Genomic DNA, 21945 nt, shown 5'->3' with positions numbered 1-21945 from the left:
ACGTCACACACACACACGGCCCAGCCAGCACCATGTGCAACATCTGCCTGACCCCTGGCCGCTCCTTTCTACGTTCCTGGCATTGTCACCACAGATAATAAATGCCAAGACCAGGGAGACAGACACTGTCGAAGAACTCACCGCTACGTAGCTATTTATTTCGAGTGATAACGTTTACTACGACTACAGCAGGAAGGAAAGGAAAACTTTAGTGGAGAAAGACGGAGTGCCTCTGCCTGACTGCCTCACCTCAGCGATCAAAAGTGATATAGAGCCGTGGACGAGTGCTGAACAATGAGAGAGGAGGAGGAGATGGAGGAGGAAGGGGTTGGGGTTTACTTTGGGAAACCTTGCCAAGCTCAACAGAGTTTATCAATTTAATTGCGGCAATACGCATGTAATTAGTCTGAAAGAATTAGAGGTGGAAGCCTAAAGAACCTAATTAGCTCCAGGCCTTTCGAGAGTCATTTGAAATGGGAATATGAAAGAAGAGACTCCGAGACACTGGGGCTCAACAAACCAGGCTCTCTCTCTCTAAACCAACCCGAGATCCATACCCAGTTAGCTGAGAGAGAGAGAGAAAGAGCGACCTTGTGAGAAGAATGTGTAAAAAAAACAAAAATACAGTAATGTTTTTATCAAAGACTTGAAAGTTGGAAAAAATAAGAGATTAGCATCTACTTTTACAAGAACACAAAGTGTGAAGCCAGGACTTGAAAGCGATACCTTTTCAAAGTTACAATATTGTTAATTGTTCAGCTCCCAGAGTATTAACAATACTTCAAAGTAGTGCTACATGCAAAGACATCAAATTAGTGTTACATGCATACACTCTTAGAAAAAAGGGTTCCAAAAGGCTTATTCGGCTGTCCCCGTAGGATAATCGTTTTTGGTTGCAAGTAGAACCCTTTTGGATTCAATGTAGAATACTCTGTAGAAAGGGTTCTACATGGAACCCAAAAGGGTTTTACCTGGAACCAAAAGGGTTCTATCTGCAACCAACAAGGATTATTCAAAGGGTTCTCCTATGCAGACAGCCAAAGAACCCTTTAAGGTTCTAGATAGCATCTTTTTTTCTAAGAGTGTAGACGTCAAAGTAGTGCTACATGCATAGTCATCAATGACTGTCACAAAGGGATGATTAACTCAATGAAACAATTGGGTGAAAAACATTAATACAATTCACAGTACAGTCATTTTTGTTGGTTTTATTGTCCCTACTGTCATAGCATGTACGCTACTCGTTGTCTTGAGCGTATCATCCCATTCTCCCTGAGAAGAGGAGGACCTGTCTGAACACAGGACTGAACGTGCAGAGAGAGAGGGCCTAATCCCTGAACACATACATTTGTGCTGTTTATCTGTCCTCTTCTCACAAACAGAACCAGACAGACAGACAGACAGATTACTCCTGGGCTCATTTCACTGTATGACCTCATACCTAATGCACCCAAGCAGGGGAGCGGACTGTCTGTTTGGCCTCTTTCTGTCTGTCTGTCTGTCTGGAATCAGCTCAGGTCTGCACTCAAGAGGTAAGAGCCATGGAACTTTGCAAAGCCAAGAGTTTACCTCATTCTACCTAACTGGGAATGGAACTAATAGAGCTGATCTCCAATGAGGTGTTCTTGAGCAGTTCAAAGTCAAATAAGAAGGGGTGCTTGGGTGGACCCAGGGATGGACCTCTAGTTTGGCAAATGTTCTACAAGCCCGCTCTGAAAAATACTAGCTAGCGGACTAGCCTAACTTCTCTCCATGGGTGTAAGACAATGAGAAGGGTGTAGGCTGCTCTCCACTTCATGTCTGTTGAAAAGCAACATCAGCTTTGACATCTGGCAGCTTCAACTGTTCAGCAGATTGCACTGAACATGTAATGTGATACAATGAAATATTACGTCCGAATTTTCAAAGAGATAGCTGGGCCCCGTGTAGCTCAGTTGGTAGAGCATGGCTCTTGCAACGCCAGGGTTGTGGGTTCGATTCCCACGGGGGGCCAGCAAAAAAATGTATGCACTCACTAACTGTAAGTCGCTTTGGATAAGAGCGTCTGCTAAATGACTAAAATGTAAATAGCTGCTGCAACAATTTGTCGGCATTAGTCTAAATGTTCCAAAGTCTACAGTTCCTAACAGCCATAGAGAGCTAAGCCTCCTCACTGTAAGATTGGTCCCTTCTTTCCCTCCCCAAAGTATAAATCCCAACAATAACATGTGCCTGCTGCCCAGTACCCTTTACGGTCCGTGGCTTTTTAAAAGCATATGCCTGTGGTTAGTTTCCTGGACTCTCTGCCTGTGTGTGTTTGAGCGTCTACATATTATTGCCATATGTGCTGGTCGGGGTAAGGGGAGAGAAGAGACGCCATGCCAAATGTTTTATATCAATTATCAGAGTGTTGCAAACCTCCAACTCTCTCGCTAAGCAACACTAAGCAACACCCACTGTACAACCTGAGAAAACACCAATGTCGGTCTGGAGAAGACGAGGTGTTCCAAACAGTGGGAGTCAGGGAGGGAGGCCTCAGGGACAGAGAGAGGATGTGAGATAATAGGAGCGTGCTCTAATGCAGTGATGATATGAATGTGATAAATGCTTTTGTGGGTGATTTGATCTGCTCTCTCTATATCGGCTCCAGATAGCTAATCAAGCTGCTGGCGTGTATGTATGTGTGTGAGAACTGGCAGGGAGAGCTGTTGTGTAGAAAACAACACCATCTGTCTCTGCACCATGGCAGAACGTTCCTGTAGATCTGAAAAAAACAATATTGGGCTGGCCATGGTTCCATTTAACGAGCACAGAGAACGAGAGAGAGAGAGAGAGAGAGAGAGAGAGACAAAAAGGAGAGAGAGAGAGACAAAAAGGAGAGAGAGAGAGACAAAAAGGAGAGAGAGAATCACACCAAATCCAAATAATGCAATAAAAGAAAGAAAAGACAGAAAAAGGAGAAAGACTTGGCAAACACAGAAAGAGCAACAAATTCCAACAGCTAAACTTTACAATGTTGGTCCATCAAAAGGCCAGAGAGAACAAAGATGTGTTCCAGATCAAACTAGTCAAACAATAAGGCACGATAACCCTTTAAAACATAGCATCTGCGTCCCAAATGGCACTCTATTCACTATGGGCCCTGGTCAAAAGTAGCGCACTAGATAGGGAATAGGGTGCCATTTGAGATGCAACCAGAGTCATATAACCAACTTTCATAAAGACCCCTCTCTAGAAATGTGCCCTCCTTAGGATCCTAATTGTCCCCTGGTGAAATTACTTTGGCATGATTTGCTGTGTCCATCTTTCATTTCATGTTAGACTTCATGTTCTTTCATTACTCAGTACTTCTGATTGACAGGGAGTGCTGCGGAGCATGTTTTACAACAGAATGTCTGGATTTCGGGCCAAAGATTTGAAAACGCTGCAGGCAGGAGGATCCAGTGGGCCAACAGAAACAGTGTGCTCACCAGGCAGAGCAGAGCAGGGCGGAACTGAAGCGGTTCCAGGGCACATATGTGTCCGTCTGTGGACCCTAGAATCGGGGACCAGGAAACGAGGCCTGGCAGCGCTGATTCAGGGCAGATTCAGAGCCTATTAGCCCCAGGAAATAGTCCCTCTAATGGGGGAACAGCATAGAGGAGGTCTGGCTGTGTGGCTGGGAGGATCAGGGTCTGAGGTGTTAAGACCTACAAACCATTACTATTGACGCTGTTACCCTATATACCCACCACACAACACCAGCTCCTCTCCAACTCTAGAAGAGGGTTTACTCAAACGCGGCCGGTGGTGCGCTAGCTGGACTTGGCACTGTCTGTCTCACTAGCGCAGCCTTTTCACCTACAGTATACATACAGTGTTCCAGACTGTAAAATGACCACCAGTGAGAGTATAAGTGTGGCTCTGATCTGTTTATTATGTGCTGAGGACGGTGCTGTGAGATTTTGAATCCATGCAGATTTTGCATTTATACTGCAGGTCAGAATGTTTGACTCAGACATGTGTACTGCAGTTGGTCTGAGCAGAGCTACAGGCCAGGTATGCAGAGTGAAGCACTGACTGAGTGTGACAGGATTGGGTATCCGTCCATTCTCTCAGCAGCTCGTCGTGTCTCTTTGTCCAGTCAGTCAGTCAGTGTTTGGGTTCCATAATGGCGGCATGTTAACGAGGCATCCCTGTTGGAGCCAACCTGAACCTGAGGAGAGTAGCTGACCTGACAGATGGGATGTAACAGGCAGTTCATTCTGCTCACAGCCAGAGGGCCCAGGGATGTCACACAACTCAACGCTAACCTTAATTTGCCATAGCTAAGGACCGGAGTGGCTCTCCACAGACAGACAGATAATCTGGTACATTCACCTCACTGTGAATGTGCCTGAATAGAAAACAGTTATGACTTAAGCCTTGAGACAATTGAGACATGGATTGTGTATGTGTGCCATTCAGAGGGTGAATGGGCAATACAAAAGATTTAAGTGCCTTTGAACAGGGTATGGTAGTAGGTGCCAGGCACACCGGTTTGTGTCAAGAACTGCAATGCTGCTGGGTTTTTCATGCTCAACAGTTTCCTGTGTGTATCAAGAATGGTCCACCACCCAAATGACATCCAGCCAACTTGACACAACTGTGGGAAGCATTGGAGTCAACAAGGGCCAGCATCCCTGTGGAACGCTTTTGACAGCTTGTAGAGTCCATGCCCCGACGAATTGAGGCTGTTCTGAGGACAAACGTGGGGGGTGCAACTCAATATTAGGAAGGTGTTCTTAGTGTTTTGTACACTCAGTGTATATATATGATTCTGTAAACCTTATGAGTGTACATTAAAGTATCCCTGAACAGTAAAACTGTCACCAGGGAGGAGTCCTATCCCTCCCCTTTGACAGTGGGAAAGCAGGCACAGGGCCCCATGTCAGATCCAATATCTAACAACATTAGTACACTACAGAATAAGGTCTGCTAGCCTAGTACTGTACAGTAGGCTGTGGGCTGGGCTTCATGACTGTTGTCAGCTGTTATATGTCTGATGAGGAGACATTTACTACACTGTTGACCTGCTAATGGCTCCCTCTGAGATGGCGTCCTGAATGGCACCTTATCCCTATATACTACACTACTTTTGACCAGAGCCCGCACTATAAAGGAGTAGGGTGCCATTTGGGACGCAGCCCTAGAGAAGACTGTCTCTAACTGCATGTAGAATGATCGTTTACAGCTCTGAAAACGTAAGCAGCCTGGATGCACATTCATCTGAATGAACTACATCCACTTTTTCAATCTTACATGGGAATATTTCCATTTAGTACAGGAAATAACTGGAATTGCGTTCTCATGTTGTCACGCTGTGTGATGTATTCACTAGGGGTGTCAGAGTGAAACCTGAGTCTGTGGTTAAGACAGAGACAGACTGAGGCTGGGATTGGGTCTGTTTTAGACCTGGGTTCAAGTACTATTTGAAATATTTCAAATTCTTTAAGCGCTTGTTTTAGCCTACCTGGAGAGCCAGATGGGCAGAATTTGAAATGTGCAACTTTTCTATTGGTTCCATTGCGCCACTCAATCAATCCCAGCGGATGTTTTTGGAATGACGTCAAATAGTATTTGAACCCAGGTCTGGTCTGTAATATGTCTATAATGGTTTATCTGCTCAAGGCAATACGCTGGGAAACAGAAGGTGGATGGATGTTAGCACGTCAGCTAGCTAGCTTCACATAACCACATTAATCCTACTCAACACAGAGGTGATGACGGAGACTTAAAGTCTTCTTTTTGCCGATGGAGACCAAGGTCTTCCCACTGCCGAAGGTCGGATTTCAGGCTAAGCCTCTGAGAATTTGGACGTGTGTGTGCGTACGTGTATGGGTGTCTGTGTTAAACATTGTATGGGCTCTGGTTTTCATGGTAGGATGTTTTGCATGCAATGAGAACACATCACCACCACATATGGAAATAATATGAAGTAGTGCCTGATTCTTGTGGAATGCTATGGTGTTAACGCACATTTGACAATGATTATTTCAGAAGAACCGCGAGCTGCATGAAAGTCTTCACAGCATATATGGCAAGGGAGGAGTGCACAGATCCAGCCAGGCTTACAGTGTAGAGCAGCATGGTTGAGTTAAGCCATGTAGGGCCTCTTGTTCTCATTTCTCTGTGATTTTCTCATGTGATACAGTGGCTTCGCCTCATTTTCTCATTAAGTCTTACACACACAGAGAGAGAGAGAGAGGCCCTCTGGTACCATTACTAAATATGGCTAGCTGTCCAGGGGGCCTGCTGGGGCCTGCTGCCTCCCAATACTCCTTCAAGAAACCTCCATGTTCCCCTCCCCATCGGGGTGTGTGTTTTTCGTCATTCGAGGAGACGCCCTGGATGATTTGTACTGCTGCCCAGCCATCAACAACATTGTTTGGATAGAGGTAGGGAAGGAGAGGAGAGGAGGGGAGGGAACAGCCCTCCACTGTTTAAAAGCCAGACTGAAAAACAATAATGTTGTTAGGGACTCCAGTGCCAACAGAGCTGATGTCACCGACCCACTTTATCTTCTAATATAAATACGCTTCATCCCCGACTGTGTCAGAGGGTTTCCGGCAGGCACACAACTCTCTATGTGACAATGGATGAGCGTAGCATAATGTAGCCTGGTGTGACAATGACAGTAGGAGTTGGCAAGACAGCACTTAAACAGATCTGGGAACAGGCTAAGCATATAGTCCATGCCAACCTATAGCCTATCATTTGGCATGTAAACAAGAGTTCACTAATCACTTGAGGGTTGATAGCAACGAAGTCCTACAGCAGTGGTGTGTTAGTCATTAAATTGGTATATGTTTGTCACTGATTATTAGGGTTTACAACAAGAGTAAGTGGAAAGTGTGTGTCTGCACAGTGTAAGGAAGAGCCTGTATCCATGGGTAAACCACTGCTGCACATTACACATTAACTACTGCCATACAGACATTAATGTCTCACCACAGGGCATGTGAGAGGGTGTGTGGTTGTGTGTGTCCGTGTGTGTGTGTGTGTGTCTGTGTGTGGTTGGTTGTTGTTGTCCACAGACTGTGGTTGTTGTTGTCCACAGACTGTGGTTGTTGTTGTCCACAGAGTGTGTGTAACACATGATACATCTGTAACCAACAGCTGAGAGCTCTTCTCGTCTAGACCATAACATAGCACAGGTTTCCTCTGCAAAAGAATTGCTTCCTTAACGTCTCACTGAGAAAAGTGGACGACGTTAATAAAGAATGGTATGAGGAAATAAATACATGGGAGTAAGTGGACTAAGAGAGAGAGATTGGAAAGGTACTTAGTGGAGTGGGACACAGAGAGAGAGCGAGCGAGAGAGAGAGATTGGAAGGGGAACTTGGTTGAATCTGGACTTACATGGAAGGTGTGCTTGATGCCCAGGGCTAGTTTCTCTGTCCTGATGTCCCACACCACAGGCTGGGGGGAGTTTAGCACGAACACCAGGGGCTTCTGGTGCACCAGTAGGGACTGGATGGGCTTTAGGTGCAGCTCCACCTGGGAACAGGATGACAGCAGGAGAGAGTTAGAGGACATTAGGTAACACTTTATATGAAGGGTACCTACAGAACATAAGGACTTCATGATATTCAAACCCCATGATTGATTGATTGATTTTGGGTAAAAATCGTAGAGTTAAAAGGACAAAAATACCAGAAGAATACGTATTTTCAATGTGGTTCTTGGAGTAGGAGAAATCATGACATACAGTGCATTTGGAAAGTATTCAGACCCCTTCCCTTTTTCCACATTTTGTTTCATTACAGCCTTATATTAAAATTGATTAAAATAAAAAAATATCCTCATTAAGCTACACAAAATATTCCATAATGACAAAGCAAAAACAGGTTTTTATAAATGTTTGCTAATTTATAAAAAATAAAGAACAGAAATACCTTATTCAGACCCTTTGCTATGAGACTCGAAATTGAGCTCAGGTGCATCCTGTTTCCATTGATCATCCTTGAGATGTTTCTACAACTTGATTGGAGTCCACCTGTGGTCAATTCAATTGATTGGACATGCTTTGGAAAGTCACACACCTGTCTATAAAAAGGTCCCACAGTTGACAGTGCATGTCAGAGCAAAAAACAAGCCATGAGGTCGAAGGAATTGTCCGTAGAGCTCCGAGACAGGATTGTGTCGAGGCACAGATCTGGGGAAGGGTACCAGAAAATGTTTGCAGCATTGAAGGTCCCCAAGAACACAGTGGACTCCATCATTCTTAAATGGAAGAAGTTTGGAATCACCAAGACTCTTCCTAGAGCTGGCCGCCCGGCCAAAGTGAACAATTGGGGGAGAAGGGCCTTGGTCAGGGAGGTGACCAAGAACCCGATGGTCACTGACAGAGCTTCAGAGTTCCTCTGTGGAGGTGGGAGAACCTTCCAGAAGGACAATCATCTCTGCAGCACTCCACCAATCAGGCCTTTATGGTTGAGTGGCCAGACGGAAGCCACTCCTCAGTAAAAGGCACATGACAACCCGCTTGGAGTTTGCCAAAAGTCACCTAAAGGACTCTCAGACCATGAGAAACAGGATTCTCTGGTCTGATGAAACCAAGATTGAACTCTTTGGCCTGAATGCCAAGCATCACATCTGGAGGAAACCTGGCACCATCCCTACGGTGAAGCATGGTGGTTGCAGCATCATGCTGTGGGGATGTTTTTCAGCGGCAGGGACTGGGAGACTAGTCAGGATCGAGGGAAAGATGAACTTATGTAAACGTAACAAAATGTGGAAAAAGTCAAGGGGTCTGAATACCTTCCGAAGCAGTACAAAAGCATGTCATAAACGCTTATGTCAACAACTACAATTTGCTAAATGCAGTAATAGTGACATTACTGTGACATTTACAAATTATATCAACTTGCGGTTGTTGTCATTAGCATTGTTATGATTGGAGCCATTTCCACCAGGTGTGGGCGTAACACTGCGTAACACACAACAATTAGGAACCGGAACCTTTACAGAGCTAAGGGGAGGAACCCACAGTATACAATGTACGAGTCGGCATAGGGTCAACTACAGTGAATTAAAACCACCATCCCCTTTCATTTCACACAGCTGCTTCACTAGGCAAATAGCAGAGCTTTTTCTTTACTGCGGCTGTTGTATCAATGTTATCAAAACATTGCAGACCACTCTGTTGACTGTTCCTGCGCAATTACAGAGCTATAATGTTACGGATTGTCGTCTTTTATCAGGGTTTTTGTTGTTTATATACACTAACTGTACTGATAATCTCAATGAGCCTGTATGACTGTGAGCTATGAATCCCTGGGGAAGGCAGCAACTCAGCTCTTATATGTGGTCTCTCTCTGGACGCTGCTATCTGAACGCTCACACACTGGAGGCTTTGTTAGGAGCGCTGAGGAAAAAAAACGTTATGAGCAAGCCTCTGTTACCCATAACCCCACAGCTTGGAGCTATGAGCGAGCTAGGTCTTCCCTTCTCCTTGACGTGTGTGTGTGTGTATGCGTGCACTACGGCTTCCAGACAGTCATTAAATTGTATTCTCGCAGTCTGTCAGTGACGGGGAGAGGAGAACTCCAGCGAACTCCCACTGTTGGGACGTGTGTTGTTGCCCTGCACTGCTGGCCCAGGCTGGGCCCCCAAGACCAAATCTAGCCTGGTGATTTAGAGGCCTGGAGGCCTCACTGAAACCAGACCCTGCTTTAGACATGTTAGGATTCAGCCCCCCATCAGCAGTTTGATAAATAGGCCACAACTTTATCACAATCAATGTTTTATGAGCTAAGCTCACTATCAAATTGGAAGAGGTGCTCTGTTACCTGGGGGTTAACCTTTTACTGCAGTGGGCTAAATCAGGGTCACACAGTGTTTATTGGTAGTCTTAAATAAATCTACTTTGAAACAAAAGTATACACCTCACACGGTTATGGTCTTAAAAAAAGAAGACACCTGTACCATTTTTAATTATGAAATTATGAAAAATATTAATAACATTCCACCCATGAGGCCACTAGAGGGCGATTTGGTTATTTGACTGCAGAAAAGGTGTCTTGATCCCAGACACTTCCGCCCAAATGCGCAAAGACTCTGGTGAACCAAAGCGTCAAACTTGGCCTTCATTAGCCAATACAGAAAGACCGGGAGAAACTTCCGCCGCATAGGCATTGGCTTAATCGGCTTAATCAACCAACCAATAATTTCACCCTAACCCTTTTTCCACGCCTCGCAGTCGTGTGATTCGCTAAAATTAAATGATGACAAATACTTTACTCAGTAGGTCACTCCCATAGATTTCTATTGTCACTCCCACTAAGGCCAACTTTGAATCGATATCCCAGGCTTACAGGTATTTCCATGTGTTTGATGCCATTCCTTTCGCTCCGATCCAGCCATTATTATGAGCCGTCTTCCCCTCAGCAGCCTCCACTGCTGGGGGTAAATACACTCGGAGAAGTTATCACATAGATACCTGTTCACGTGACATAGAGTACATATCTAGTTTTGATGGATACTGATACAGGGGAAGAGGAGGGGGGGAACTATAGTTTAACTTGTCAGTTTGTTAAACCTTCCTTCACTTCATCTTCTCCCTCCCTCACTCCCCTCCCGCTCTCTCTGTTCAGTCTAGCTTTAACTCTATTCCCAGGCTAATCATATTAAGCTCTTCCTGTGTGTGAAGGGACAGAGCTTGTAAATCACCCACAAGGAGTTCTGTCAGTGTCATATTATTTACATTTACTGGCCCTAAATCAATCCTAACTCAATCAGTCAAGGCAGGTTCAGATGACAAAAAGAGAGAATAGAGACTTCTTATGTTTTAAGTTGTAACTGGCGACAGCACATTTCAATTCACAGTACAGGGACTGCCAACAATTATGATGAACACATTAATGCACATTGTGTCTGGGAGTTTCATGATATTTCAGTTGTATACTAGAGCCAAGAAAATGTTCAGAGCAAGTACGTACAAACAAGTTGTTTGTTCACGGCTCTGCATCGTTCAAACCTCAGATACTTATCTTCTGAAGAAAACCTTTTGCAATGTTTATATGGTCTGTTACATTAACGGATAGGCTCTTAAGATGTAATGCTTGATATATTCCATGGTTACCCATAAACAATGATTACATTCTTCAGACTCTTATGAGGCAGACAACGTCTTTAAAGTAGCCGGTAAATTGCTTAAGCAGAACTGTTAGCTCAGACAACAGAAACTAAATTGAACCAGACCAAACTACAGTATTGGACAGACAGAAAGTTATTCGGTTGCATCAACCATACACTCCCACACACTTTCTCTCTCCTTTTGGGGTTTTTCATGCTGTCACTGAGACATGATATGAAGCGCGCACACACACACACACTCCACCACGCCCCACCTTGTCAGACCCAGTCTCCTCACACCATCTCCCCCATTGACCATCTCTAAAACACTCCAGTTTATGCCCCAACAGAGCTATCCAGGAGAAAGTGAAATGTTTATCCACTGTCTGTGACAGGCAGTTGATATTCAAAGTTGACAGTTGGTATTCAGAAAGCTGAGGTAGCCCTTTAACACATTTTCAGGCCAGAGGAGAGTGAGACACAGCTGAGAGAATAGTAATAGAGAGAGTAGATGCATGGCTTCAAAGCCTCCGGATAATAGTCTCATATTTAAGGCCCTGTAGAAGAGAGGAAGAGAAGAGAGGAGAGGAGGAGAGAAAATGAGAGTGTTTAGCGATATGGGCCATAAAAGTGCTGCAATAATCATACTAAAAAGGAACTCAGAGAGAGACGAATGGAAGAAATTACAGTACGCTTATCTCCAAGGGGACTTGGCTCAGAGCCGCTCCACACACAGTCACACACACACTCCTGGGAGAATAACCGAACGCAAGGCAATCCAGATACAATCATACCTGCGCTCATTCTGCTGGCTTCCAGGGCCTTGGCTTTGAACAGAGAGAGGGGGGAAGGATAGAGAGAGAGGGGGAGAAAGAGGAGAGAAGAGAGAGAGAGACAGAGAGAGTTGTAAAAGTTATGGAATTTTAGCACCAGACAGAAACAATTCCAAAAGAAGTGAGTCACCAGAAAAGCAAAGGCAATAAGGCATAAACACAGTTGCGGGGAGACAAAATGGCAGAAATTAGTGCAGGAGAGTCCAATATAAATCACATTAACAGTGTCGTGATACACTCTCTAATGTCAGACTGAATGCGCCAATGGGAGGGTCACTCACGTAGAAATACCTGGAGAATATGCTTCTCAATCTCCACTGTGAGGCCATTTAGCCAGTCAACTTCCAGACATTATAGATCAACTGCGGACAGCATCAATCCATGATCTTTCACACTTATCAATGTGGGAAGCTAAACTGAACGACCAGTGGGCGATAACGTGATACCAATCTATCAGATGTGGAAGAACTGGAACCAACAGCCACTTTCCCACTACACTCCCACTCCCAGTCCCAGTCCACACTCCCAGTGCCAACTCCTCATCCCCTCTCCTACTCCTACCAGTCGGATGTGTAGAGGACAGAGGAGAGCTGAGCAGCAGCTGCTGTGTGTCTCTATCTGCCCACAGAAAGACTGGGATGCCTTCCATCCGGGTTCCATCCGGACCATTACCATGGTAGCAGATAGACCAACACAAACACTGTCCAGCGTTGTGATTGTCTATACTCTGCATTCTACAGTCCTCAGTCTGTGGTAATGGGATTAATGTGGGAGGCTGCAAAGTTAGACTGTGTCTGAAACCAGGGGTCTCAGCAGGCATAGCCCAGCCAGGGTGTGAAGAGAGGAGGACCAGATGACCAGAGGCCCCTGGGATCAAAGCCCCTACGGCCCAACTACACGCCTGTTCAGTAGGCTGGGATCAGGTGGCGTTGCCCTGACCTGAAGTTCACAGTGAGGGTGTGTCCCAAATGGCAACCTATTCCCTATATAGTGCACTACTTTTGAATAGAGCCCTATGGGTCCTGGTCAAAAGTAGTGCACTAAATAGGGAATAGGGTGCCATTTGGGATGCAACCTGAGGTTGCCAGGCACCTCCAGATACCCCTGTAGAGAAGCTCTGAAAGTCCCAGCAGGAGCCAGGAAGCCCAGCCTGATTGATGATGGGGAGCCTGGTCCAGGGATTTGTGTGTCCTGGGTCCATTACAGTCCCAGTCAGACCTCAGTCCCAAATGGAACCCTATTCCCTGTATAGTGCACTACTTTTGACCAGGGCCCTGTCCACTATATAGGGATGGGAATAGGGTGCCATTTGAGACACAGCCATGCTAGTGACTGGCCAGGGACGGAGAGGGAGGGAGGTGTGGACGGGATTGCGGAGGGAGGCTTGTCTGGACCTATCACGTTACGCTGAAATCAAACCCCTCACAGAACCCTCACAGGACGACAGCTGTTGCCAGCCCCAGCCCGCCAGGCCAGTCCCAGACGGCATAACGTGACTGGTCTGAGCATACGGACGTAAACAAGGAAAATACCATTCCATTAAATACAAAATTCTCTCAGTTAATTCATCATTACTGTAGACATATTTTACAGATTTTCCGTAAATGACCAATACAATACGCAAAGGGAGGATGATGCGATTGCAATAAACAAGAACTATGTCTGTTATTAATGTATGGCGAAAACATATTCCAAGTGAGACATTCTTCTCTGCCAGACAGTAATAACTACAGGATGATTCAAGGCATTTGGCCAGCCGCCTGCATCGAGCATTCCTAACGCAATTTCATGACCTTTCAGGCCCCAGTAAAATAAATGATGTTTCACGACCAAACATTCATAAATACATCAGCATAGTAGATAATGATACTTTCATAAGCAATGTATGCACAGCCTCCTGGTATTAAACTAACTGTCTTTACCCCGGTAGTAGAACACAGCCGTTAGAGACCTCTCTCTTTACACATCCATCCAGTCAGTCAGACCTGACACCATTACACACAACGTGCACACAGACTCACACACACACACCTCCAGCCTTCAGTAGCCCTGGCAGCAGGAACCAGGACCAGGGTGTTTTCCTTTATTGACAGAACTAATTATGAGCCTAAAAGTCCTCAGTGACTCAAATCTAACTCAAAACATCCTTCAATTAGCCAGCTAGTAAGACTAATCTATCAAAACATTCTCTCTCCCTCCCCCGGCAAATAATAACAAGGGAAATCAACTTCAGCATGAAAGCAGCAGGCACTTTATTATAACAGTGTCCTCTGTAGCTCTGCTGGTAGAGCACAGCGCTTGTAACGCCAGGGTAGTGGGTTCGATTCCCGGGACCACCCATACACAAAAATGTATGCACACATGACTAAGTCGCTTTGGATAAAAGTGTCTGCTAAATGGCATATTATTATTATAACAGAAATAGAGTTGGTTGGAGCAGCTGCCTATAATAATGGATAATGCCTTTCAATACAGTACCTCTAAGTAGCCATTTGTAGCTGGGTTTATATATTGTAGAAATAACCATAGGGTGACTTGCCATATTCTATACCTAGGCCTGGGGAAACATGTCCCTGCATGCTCAACATAGGTTGCTCAGCAACACAATCAACACTTGTCTACAGCAGACAGACAGCACTAGATGAGAGCTGAAAAGTCAAGGCTGTTGGAAAAGCCTTGCACTGCCTGGAACTTATCCCATGAACATTAAGATCTAGCTTTATCAGATAAGTGTGTGTGTGTGCGCATGCAGGTGTGTGTTGTCTGTATCTTGGTTCTTTCTGGATCACTGCTCAGACAGAGGGGCAGAAGGGAACCTGTTGACTGCTCCTATCGCTGCCCCACCGGCCGTCACCCTGCTGATCGGAGGGCCGATGGGGAGCCTCTCCACTGCACCTGATGCTAATCAGTCTGCCTCCAACCTCCAACTCCGGGTCACACACACAGAGACACACACCTCAAATGGGCCCAACAGAACACAGCAGGCAGATAAGACGTCATGGGCAGATATGGTTTCCTAGGATGATAGTAATCAGGGTCTGATAAGGGATGCAGAGGAACACAACACTGCATCAAGGAGAGAGAACAAAGTAGCCCCGAATCTCTGCCAGATTAGTTTAAGTGGACGCGGTCCTCACAACTCCCCGCCTCTATCGCTGAATCCATTCATGTCATGTACAGTAAGCCTACTGAGCCCCCTGGGGACAACAAGTCTAGATGTGGCATCACATAACTACATATCCATTCAACATGTTAAATGATCCTTTAGATTATAGGCGGTCAGTCAGCATGATTCAAATGAACCATACATCTACAATATGTGTGCTCAGCATAAAACACTGTCAGGACACCCAGGAGGAGGTATGTTTGAAGAGATAGCTGTGTCAGTGCTTGTTGTGACATCTGACTCTGGTGATGTCTGGGTCTCATCGCTGCTTGGTTACTACCAGGCAGATGACTAGAGAAATGTTGTTCTCTGCTACTACCTTACCCTTTTTCCAAGAGAACCTGTTTGGAATGGAAGGCCCCAAAAATTGTCTAAGACTCCAGTCACCCTAGTCATAGACTGTTCTCTCTGCTACCGCACGGCAAGCGGTACCGGAGCGCCAAGTCTAGGTCCAAAATGCTCATTAACAGCTTCTACTCCCAAGCCATAAGATTGCTGAACAATTAATCAAATTGCCACCCGGACTATTTGCATTGACCCCCCCCCCTTTGTTTTTACACTGCTGCTACTCGCTGTTTATTATCTATGCAGTCACTTTACCCCTACCTACATGTACAAATTACCTCGACTAACCTGTACCCCTGCATATTGACTCGGTACCTGTACCCCCTGTATATAGCCTCGTTATTGTTATTTAATTGTGTCATTTTTTATTTATTTTAGAGTTAAGAAAATATTTACTAAATAAACTATTTTCTTAAAACTGCATTGTTGGTTAAGGGCTTGTAAGTAAGCATTTCACCTGTTGTATTCGGCTCATGTGACAAATAACATTTGATTTGATTTGAATGGTATTGTCTCCTTGTTAGAATGAGTTCTCTAATAACTATGTTACTAGAGAGTGAGAGTAATGGTGGAAATGTGTTTATGTACAGTATGTAGCTTAACCTGTCTCTTGCCCTTTGGATTGTCTCTGCAATCTACTGTTAGTGCCTGAGGAGCTGTTATACTCCTTTCCTTTAGAAGCTGTGCCTGGGGGGCTGTACTGCCAGTCACCCTCCAGGCAGAGCTCCGAGCAGCTATCTGAATTCCACCTGATAAAACAATCATCTGCTCAGCCTCACGCTGATCCGCGGCCAAGAGCCTCTCGTTTCATGTTTGCCTTTGGTAAGTTGATTAGACAAAGATGGCCTGAGAGAGAGAGAGAGAGAGACAGACAGACAGAGAGAGAGAGACACAGAAACAGAGGAGACAGAGAGAGCGAGAGAGAGAGAGAGAGAGAGAGAGATACTGCTGGCCGGGCCCTCCCTCACTTTGTTTATTTTCAGCCCTATCAGCCAATCATATGGCCAGACCCAGACATGTCTGCATCCCAAATGACACCCTATTCCCTATACAGTGCACTACTTTTGAAAGGGACTGGACAAAATTAGTGCAATAAATAGGGAAAAGAGTGCCATTTTGGACACAGTCCTAGACTAGGGCAAGGAGCTTCGCTCAGACCTCTGTTTATCTCTTTGCTGCTACAGCAGAATTACGTTTGTTTTTCAGAAAGTATCTGTGCTTGTTTTTGTGTCACAGATGCCAGTGACATGGGAAACGCCACCTCGAGGAAATGCCTGCCTGATCATTCCCACGATGTCCCTCACTGAGTTAGCAGTGGATGTGTTGGTGGCAGAGTTGGCGATAGAGGTGTGAAAGGCCACTTTGCCACATTGATATTACCCGTAAAACGGAAATTAAGTGTTTATTTGCTTCGCTTATTAGAAACAGGATTCTATTTGAGCCAGGCATCTATTTCCTTAATGCACACAGCTTTTGCTAAATAAAAAGTTGAAAAAACTACCACACTGTTTATTGTGACCAGTATGACTAAATCCATTGCAGTCAGATCAGACGTGCAAAGACTAGGCTGCCTATCATACATCACCGATTTCGCAAGATCTCACGGCCTCACTTCAGTATTCAACGTTTGTCCACGTCCCCCAGTCGAAATTGATGCCTAAACCTAACCGTCAAATGTTTTATGCTTAACTGCTGAGTTTTTTCTGTTTTAACAACCTTAACCCTTACCTACGTTCACTTCACTCAGACATTTATCACCCCCCCCCTGTACAAATGTTGAATAATGAAGTGAGACCATGTGATCTTGTTTTTCACTAAAGTTCATTCGTAAACAATTTATTTAGAACTGCCGTTTATTCGAAACAGGTGTTTATTTGCTGAAATGTGTGCTGATGCCCGGCTATTAAAAGGGACAGGCGGCTATTTGAGACTGTGTTAAATTAAAGTTTTACGGTAGTTCTTTGCAAGAACACATGGAGAAACGTTAAAACATGACACCAAAACCTGTGCACAAAGGCTTGTGGCAAGAGCAGAAATGTAGACTTCTAATGAGGTCATGATTTTGGTAGAGCTAAAGAGAAACAACTTTAACACCTAAGGGTCAAAACCCATCCGGAAAAAGGTACGTTGGAACAAAACCCAGGGGTTTACGACCTGGCTGAAATATGAGCAACATGGCAAGTAAGGTACAGATCTAATTCTAAGTCTAATACAGTTCTAAGTCTAATACAGTTCTACGTCTAATACAGTTCACTGTTCCCCTCTATCCCTCCCTCTTCTCTTCCTCTCTCTGACTCTGGGATACTTATTAACATTAGAAGTGGTGCATCTAATCTTGTGCAAATGTGCCACAAAGTCTCTTACAGTGAGGGAAAAAAGTATTTGATCCCCTGCTGATTTTGTACGTTTTCCCACTGACAAAGAAATGATCAGTCTATAATTTTAATGGTAGGTTTATTTGAACAGTGAGAGACAGAATAACAACAAAAAAATCCAGAAAAATGCATGTCAAAAATGTTATAAATTGATTTGCATTTTAATGAGGGAAATCATTATTTGACCCCTCTGCAAAACATGACTTAGTACTTGGTGGCAAAACCCTTGTTGGCAATCACAGAGGTCAGACGTTTCTTGTAGTTGGCCACCAGGTTTGCACACATCTCAGGAGGGATTTTGTCCCACTCCTCTTTGCAGATCTTCTCCAAGTCATTAAGGTTTCAAGGCTGAAGTTTGGCAACACGAACCTTCAGCTCCCTCCACAGATTTTCTATGGGATTAAGGTCTGGAGACTGGCTAGGCCACTCCAGGACCTTAATGTGCTTCTTCTTGAGCCACTCCTTTGTTGCCTTGGCCGTGTGTTTTGGGTCATTGTCATGCTGGAATACCCATCCACAACCCATTTTCAATGCCCTGGCTGAGGGAAGGAGGTTCTCACCCAAGATTTGACGGTACATGGCCCGGTCCATCGTCCCTTTGATGCGGTGAAGTTGTCCTGTCCCCTTCGCAGAAAAACACCCCCAAAGCATAATGTTTCCACCTCCATGTTTGACGGTGGGGATGGTGTTCTTGGGGTCATAGGCAGTATTCCTCCTCCTCCAAACACGGCGAGTTGAGTTGATGCCAAAGAGCTCGATTTTGGTCTCATCTGACCACAACACTTTCACCCAGTTCTCCTCTGAATCATTCAGATGTTCATTGGCAAACTTCAGACGGGCCTGTATATGTGCTTTCTTGAACAGGGGGACCTTGCGGGCGCTGCAGGATTTCTGTCCTTCACGGCGTAGTGTTTTACCAATTGTTTTCTTGGTGACTATGGGCCCAGCTGCCTTGAGATCATTGACAATATCCTCCCGTGTAGTTCTGGGCTGATTCCTCACTGTTCTCATGATCATTGCAACTCCATGAGGTGAGATCTTGCATGGAGCCCCAGTCCGAGGGAGATCGACAGTTCTTTTGTGTTTCTTCCATTTGCGAATAATCGCACCAACTGTTGTCACCTTCTCACCAAGCTGCTTGGCGATGGTCTTGTAGCCCATTCCAGCCTTGTGTAGGTCTACAATCTTGTCCCTGACATCCTTGGAGAGCTATTTGGTCTTGGCCATGGTGGAGAGTTTGGAATCTGATTGATTGATTGCTTCTGTGGACAGGTGTTTTTTATACAGGTAACAAGATGAGATTAGGAGCACTCCCTTTAAGAGTGTGCTCCTAATCTCAGCTCGTTACCTGTATAAAAGACACTTGGGAGCCAGAAATCTTTCTGATTGAGAGGGGGTCAAATACTTATTTCCCTAATTAAAATGCAAATCAATTTATAAAATGTTTGACATGCGTTCTTCTGGATTTTTGTTGTTGTTATTCTGTCTCTCACTGTTCAAATAAACCTACCACTAAAATTATAGACTGATCATTTCTTTGTCAGTGGGCAAACGTACAAAATCAGCTGGGGATCAAATACTTTTTTCCCTCACTGCTGTGCACGCAGCCCCGACCTGGTACTTACAGGTCTTATCAGGAATCTGCTGGTGGAGAATGAGCGCTTTGTTCCCTCTATTCTAGGCTAGTGCCTTTCCAGTCCCCTGTCTGGAAAGGGGGGGGGGCAGAGAGAGAGAGAGAGAGAGAGAAGGAGAGAGAGCAGGAGCGAGAGAGAGAGTGAGAGAGAGAGCTTTGATCTGATACTTTGATCTCGGTAGGTCAACATAGACTGATGACATCATAGCTGTTTAGTACATAAAAAGGCTATAGTGGCCGTTAACCTGGAACTAAAGGATTACAGATTACAGCCCACTGAGCCAGAGTCAAAAGAAAACATTGCCATTTCATGGAGAGAGAAAAACAGATTGTCACATATTACAGCCAGTTCTTTGTTGAAGTTGGTGATGATTGAAGAAGCAGGCTGGGACGTGAGATCTGTGAGCTGATTGGGCGCTTTCTTTAAAAATACACCAACATTCTCTTGAGTGACGTCTCAGTCCGTCCGATCTCGATCTGAAGGAAGCTCAGGCCAGGAGCATCAGTCAGTCCTTCTGAAGTCTCATCAAATACAGCCAGCTCCCCATATCACTCTCTCTCTCTCTGCTCAGAGACATACAATAAGTACTGTAGCTTCCTTGTTCTAGAATTTCTAAAGCAGGAGATGTGTGCCTTGATGTCTTTGGTTACAGAGAGAAGTCCTGCTACGATTCTATTCATCAATAAATCATAAAGAAGAAAGGTGAATATTTCAGCTCAGCACTGTCCAGACAGAAGGATAACAGCAATCCAATTCACAAAAGTTTCACAAAATGCATGATATATTTCAGTACTTGGTTTAGTTGTAGGTACAGTAAGTGTCAATTGATTTCCTCCAAGCCTTAGCGCAGTAATTGACCAGAAAATCATTCACTGAGTGGACAACACTCAGCCAGAGTTGGTGGTGTGTTCCATCAGAAATGATTTGGTATTGTTTGAACAGTGAGACAGAGGTAAAAATGTGAGCTTATCACTGTCAGTCATACCCGCATGCACAGTCACCACCGAGGTGTTCTGTTTCACTTAATTTGCCAATTTATCTGTGGAGATTTGGACAGCAGCCAGGAGGCAGCGTATTGTGAAGCAGGCAAGTGCAGCTGTGCATTTCTCTCTGTTATTGGAAGGATAAGGGCCCAGACCCTCTGACTGCATCCCAAATGGCACTCTATTCTCTACATAGTGCACTACTTTTGACCAAAGACCAAGTAGTGCACTATACAGGAAGTAGGGTGCTATTTGGGATGCAACCTCTGACTGGTTTATGCCCATACAGAATGGGTTCACTGGGAGCATGGCAGGAAACTATTAATTTCTCTCACTTCTGGAGTGAAAATGTGGAGGAACTCAAAAAGCATTTGAAGGTTTTTCACGTAGATGTGGAGAAGATAGAGTAGGCCTGACATAATGCAGCTGGTGTGTGTGTGTGTGTGGTGGTATACAGTGCCTTTGGAAAGTATTCAGACCCCTTGACTGTTTCCACATGTTACGTTACAGCCTTATTCTGAAATTGATTACATAGTTCCCCCCCCCATCAATCTACACACAATATCCCATAATGACAAAGCAAAAACAGGTTTGTAGATTTTTTTGAAATGTAGAAAAAATAAAACACTGAAAATACACATTTACATAAGTATTCAGACCCTTTCTCAGTACTTTGTTGAAGCACCTTTGGCAGTGATTACAGCATTGAGTATGCTTGGGTATGATGCTACAAGCTTGGCACACCTGTATTTGGGGAGTTTCTCCCATTCTTCTCTGCAGATCCTCTCAAGCTCTGTCAGGTTGGATGGCGAGCATCGCTGCACAGCTTTTTTTTGATCTCTCCAGAGACGTTCGATCGGGTTCAAGTCCGGGCTCTGGCTGGGCCACTCAAGGACATTCAAAGACTTGTCCTGAAGCCAGTCCTGCATTGTCTTGCCTGTGTGCTTAGGGTCGTTGTCCTGTTGGAAGGTGAACCTTCACCCCAGTCTGAGGTCCTGAGCGCTCTGGAGCAGGTTTTCATCAAGGATCTCTCTGTACTTTGCTCCGTTCATCTTTGCCTCTATCCTGACTAGTCTCCCAGTCCCTGCCGCTGAAAAACATCCCCACAGCATGATGCTGCCACCACCATGCTTCACCGTAGGGATGGTGCCAGGTTTCCTCCAGACGTAACACTTGGCATTCAGGCCAAAGAGTTCAATCTTTGTTTCATCAGACCAGATAATCTTGTTTATCATGGTCTGAGAGTCTTTAGGTGCCATTTGGCAAACTCCAAGCGGGCTGTCATGTGCCTTTTACTGAGGAGTGGCTTCCGTCTGGCCACTCTACCATAAAGTCCAGATTGGTGGAGTGCTGCAGAGATGGTTGTCCTTCTGGAAGGTTCTCCCATCTCCACAGAGGACCTGTAGAGCTCTGTCAGAGTGACCATCGGGTTCTTGGTCACCTCCCTGACCAAGGCCCTTCTTCCCCGATTGCTCAGTTTGGCCGGGTGGCCAGCTCTAGGAAGAGTCTTGGTGGTTCCAAACTTCTTCCATT

At 45.0% G+C, this 21945-nt stretch overlaps 1 protein-coding gene across 1 annotated transcript in view; it reads right to left on the bottom strand.

Moving 5' to 3' along the window:
• The window catches only part of LOC121540519 (transforming growth factor beta receptor type 3), a 114232-nt gene that overhangs the window by 40209 nt on the left and 52078 nt on the right, over window positions 1-21945 (bottom strand). Inside the window, exon 4 of the mRNA XM_041849453.2 lies at window positions 7360-7497. Within this exon, the coding sequence (XP_041705387.2) occupies window positions 7360-7497 (138 nt within the window). The remainder of the gene's footprint in view (window positions 1-7359; window positions 7498-21945) is intronic.

The sequence above is a fragment of the Coregonus clupeaformis genome, chromosome 26 (assembly GCF_020615455.1).
Source record: "Coregonus clupeaformis isolate EN_2021a chromosome 26, ASM2061545v1, whole genome shotgun sequence".
NCBI classification, from domain to species: domain Eukaryota; kingdom Metazoa; phylum Chordata; class Actinopteri; order Salmoniformes; family Salmonidae; genus Coregonus; species Coregonus clupeaformis.
The sequence above is the reverse complement of the archived record's forward strand: the minus strand, read 5'-3'. Positions and strand labels throughout refer to the sequence as shown.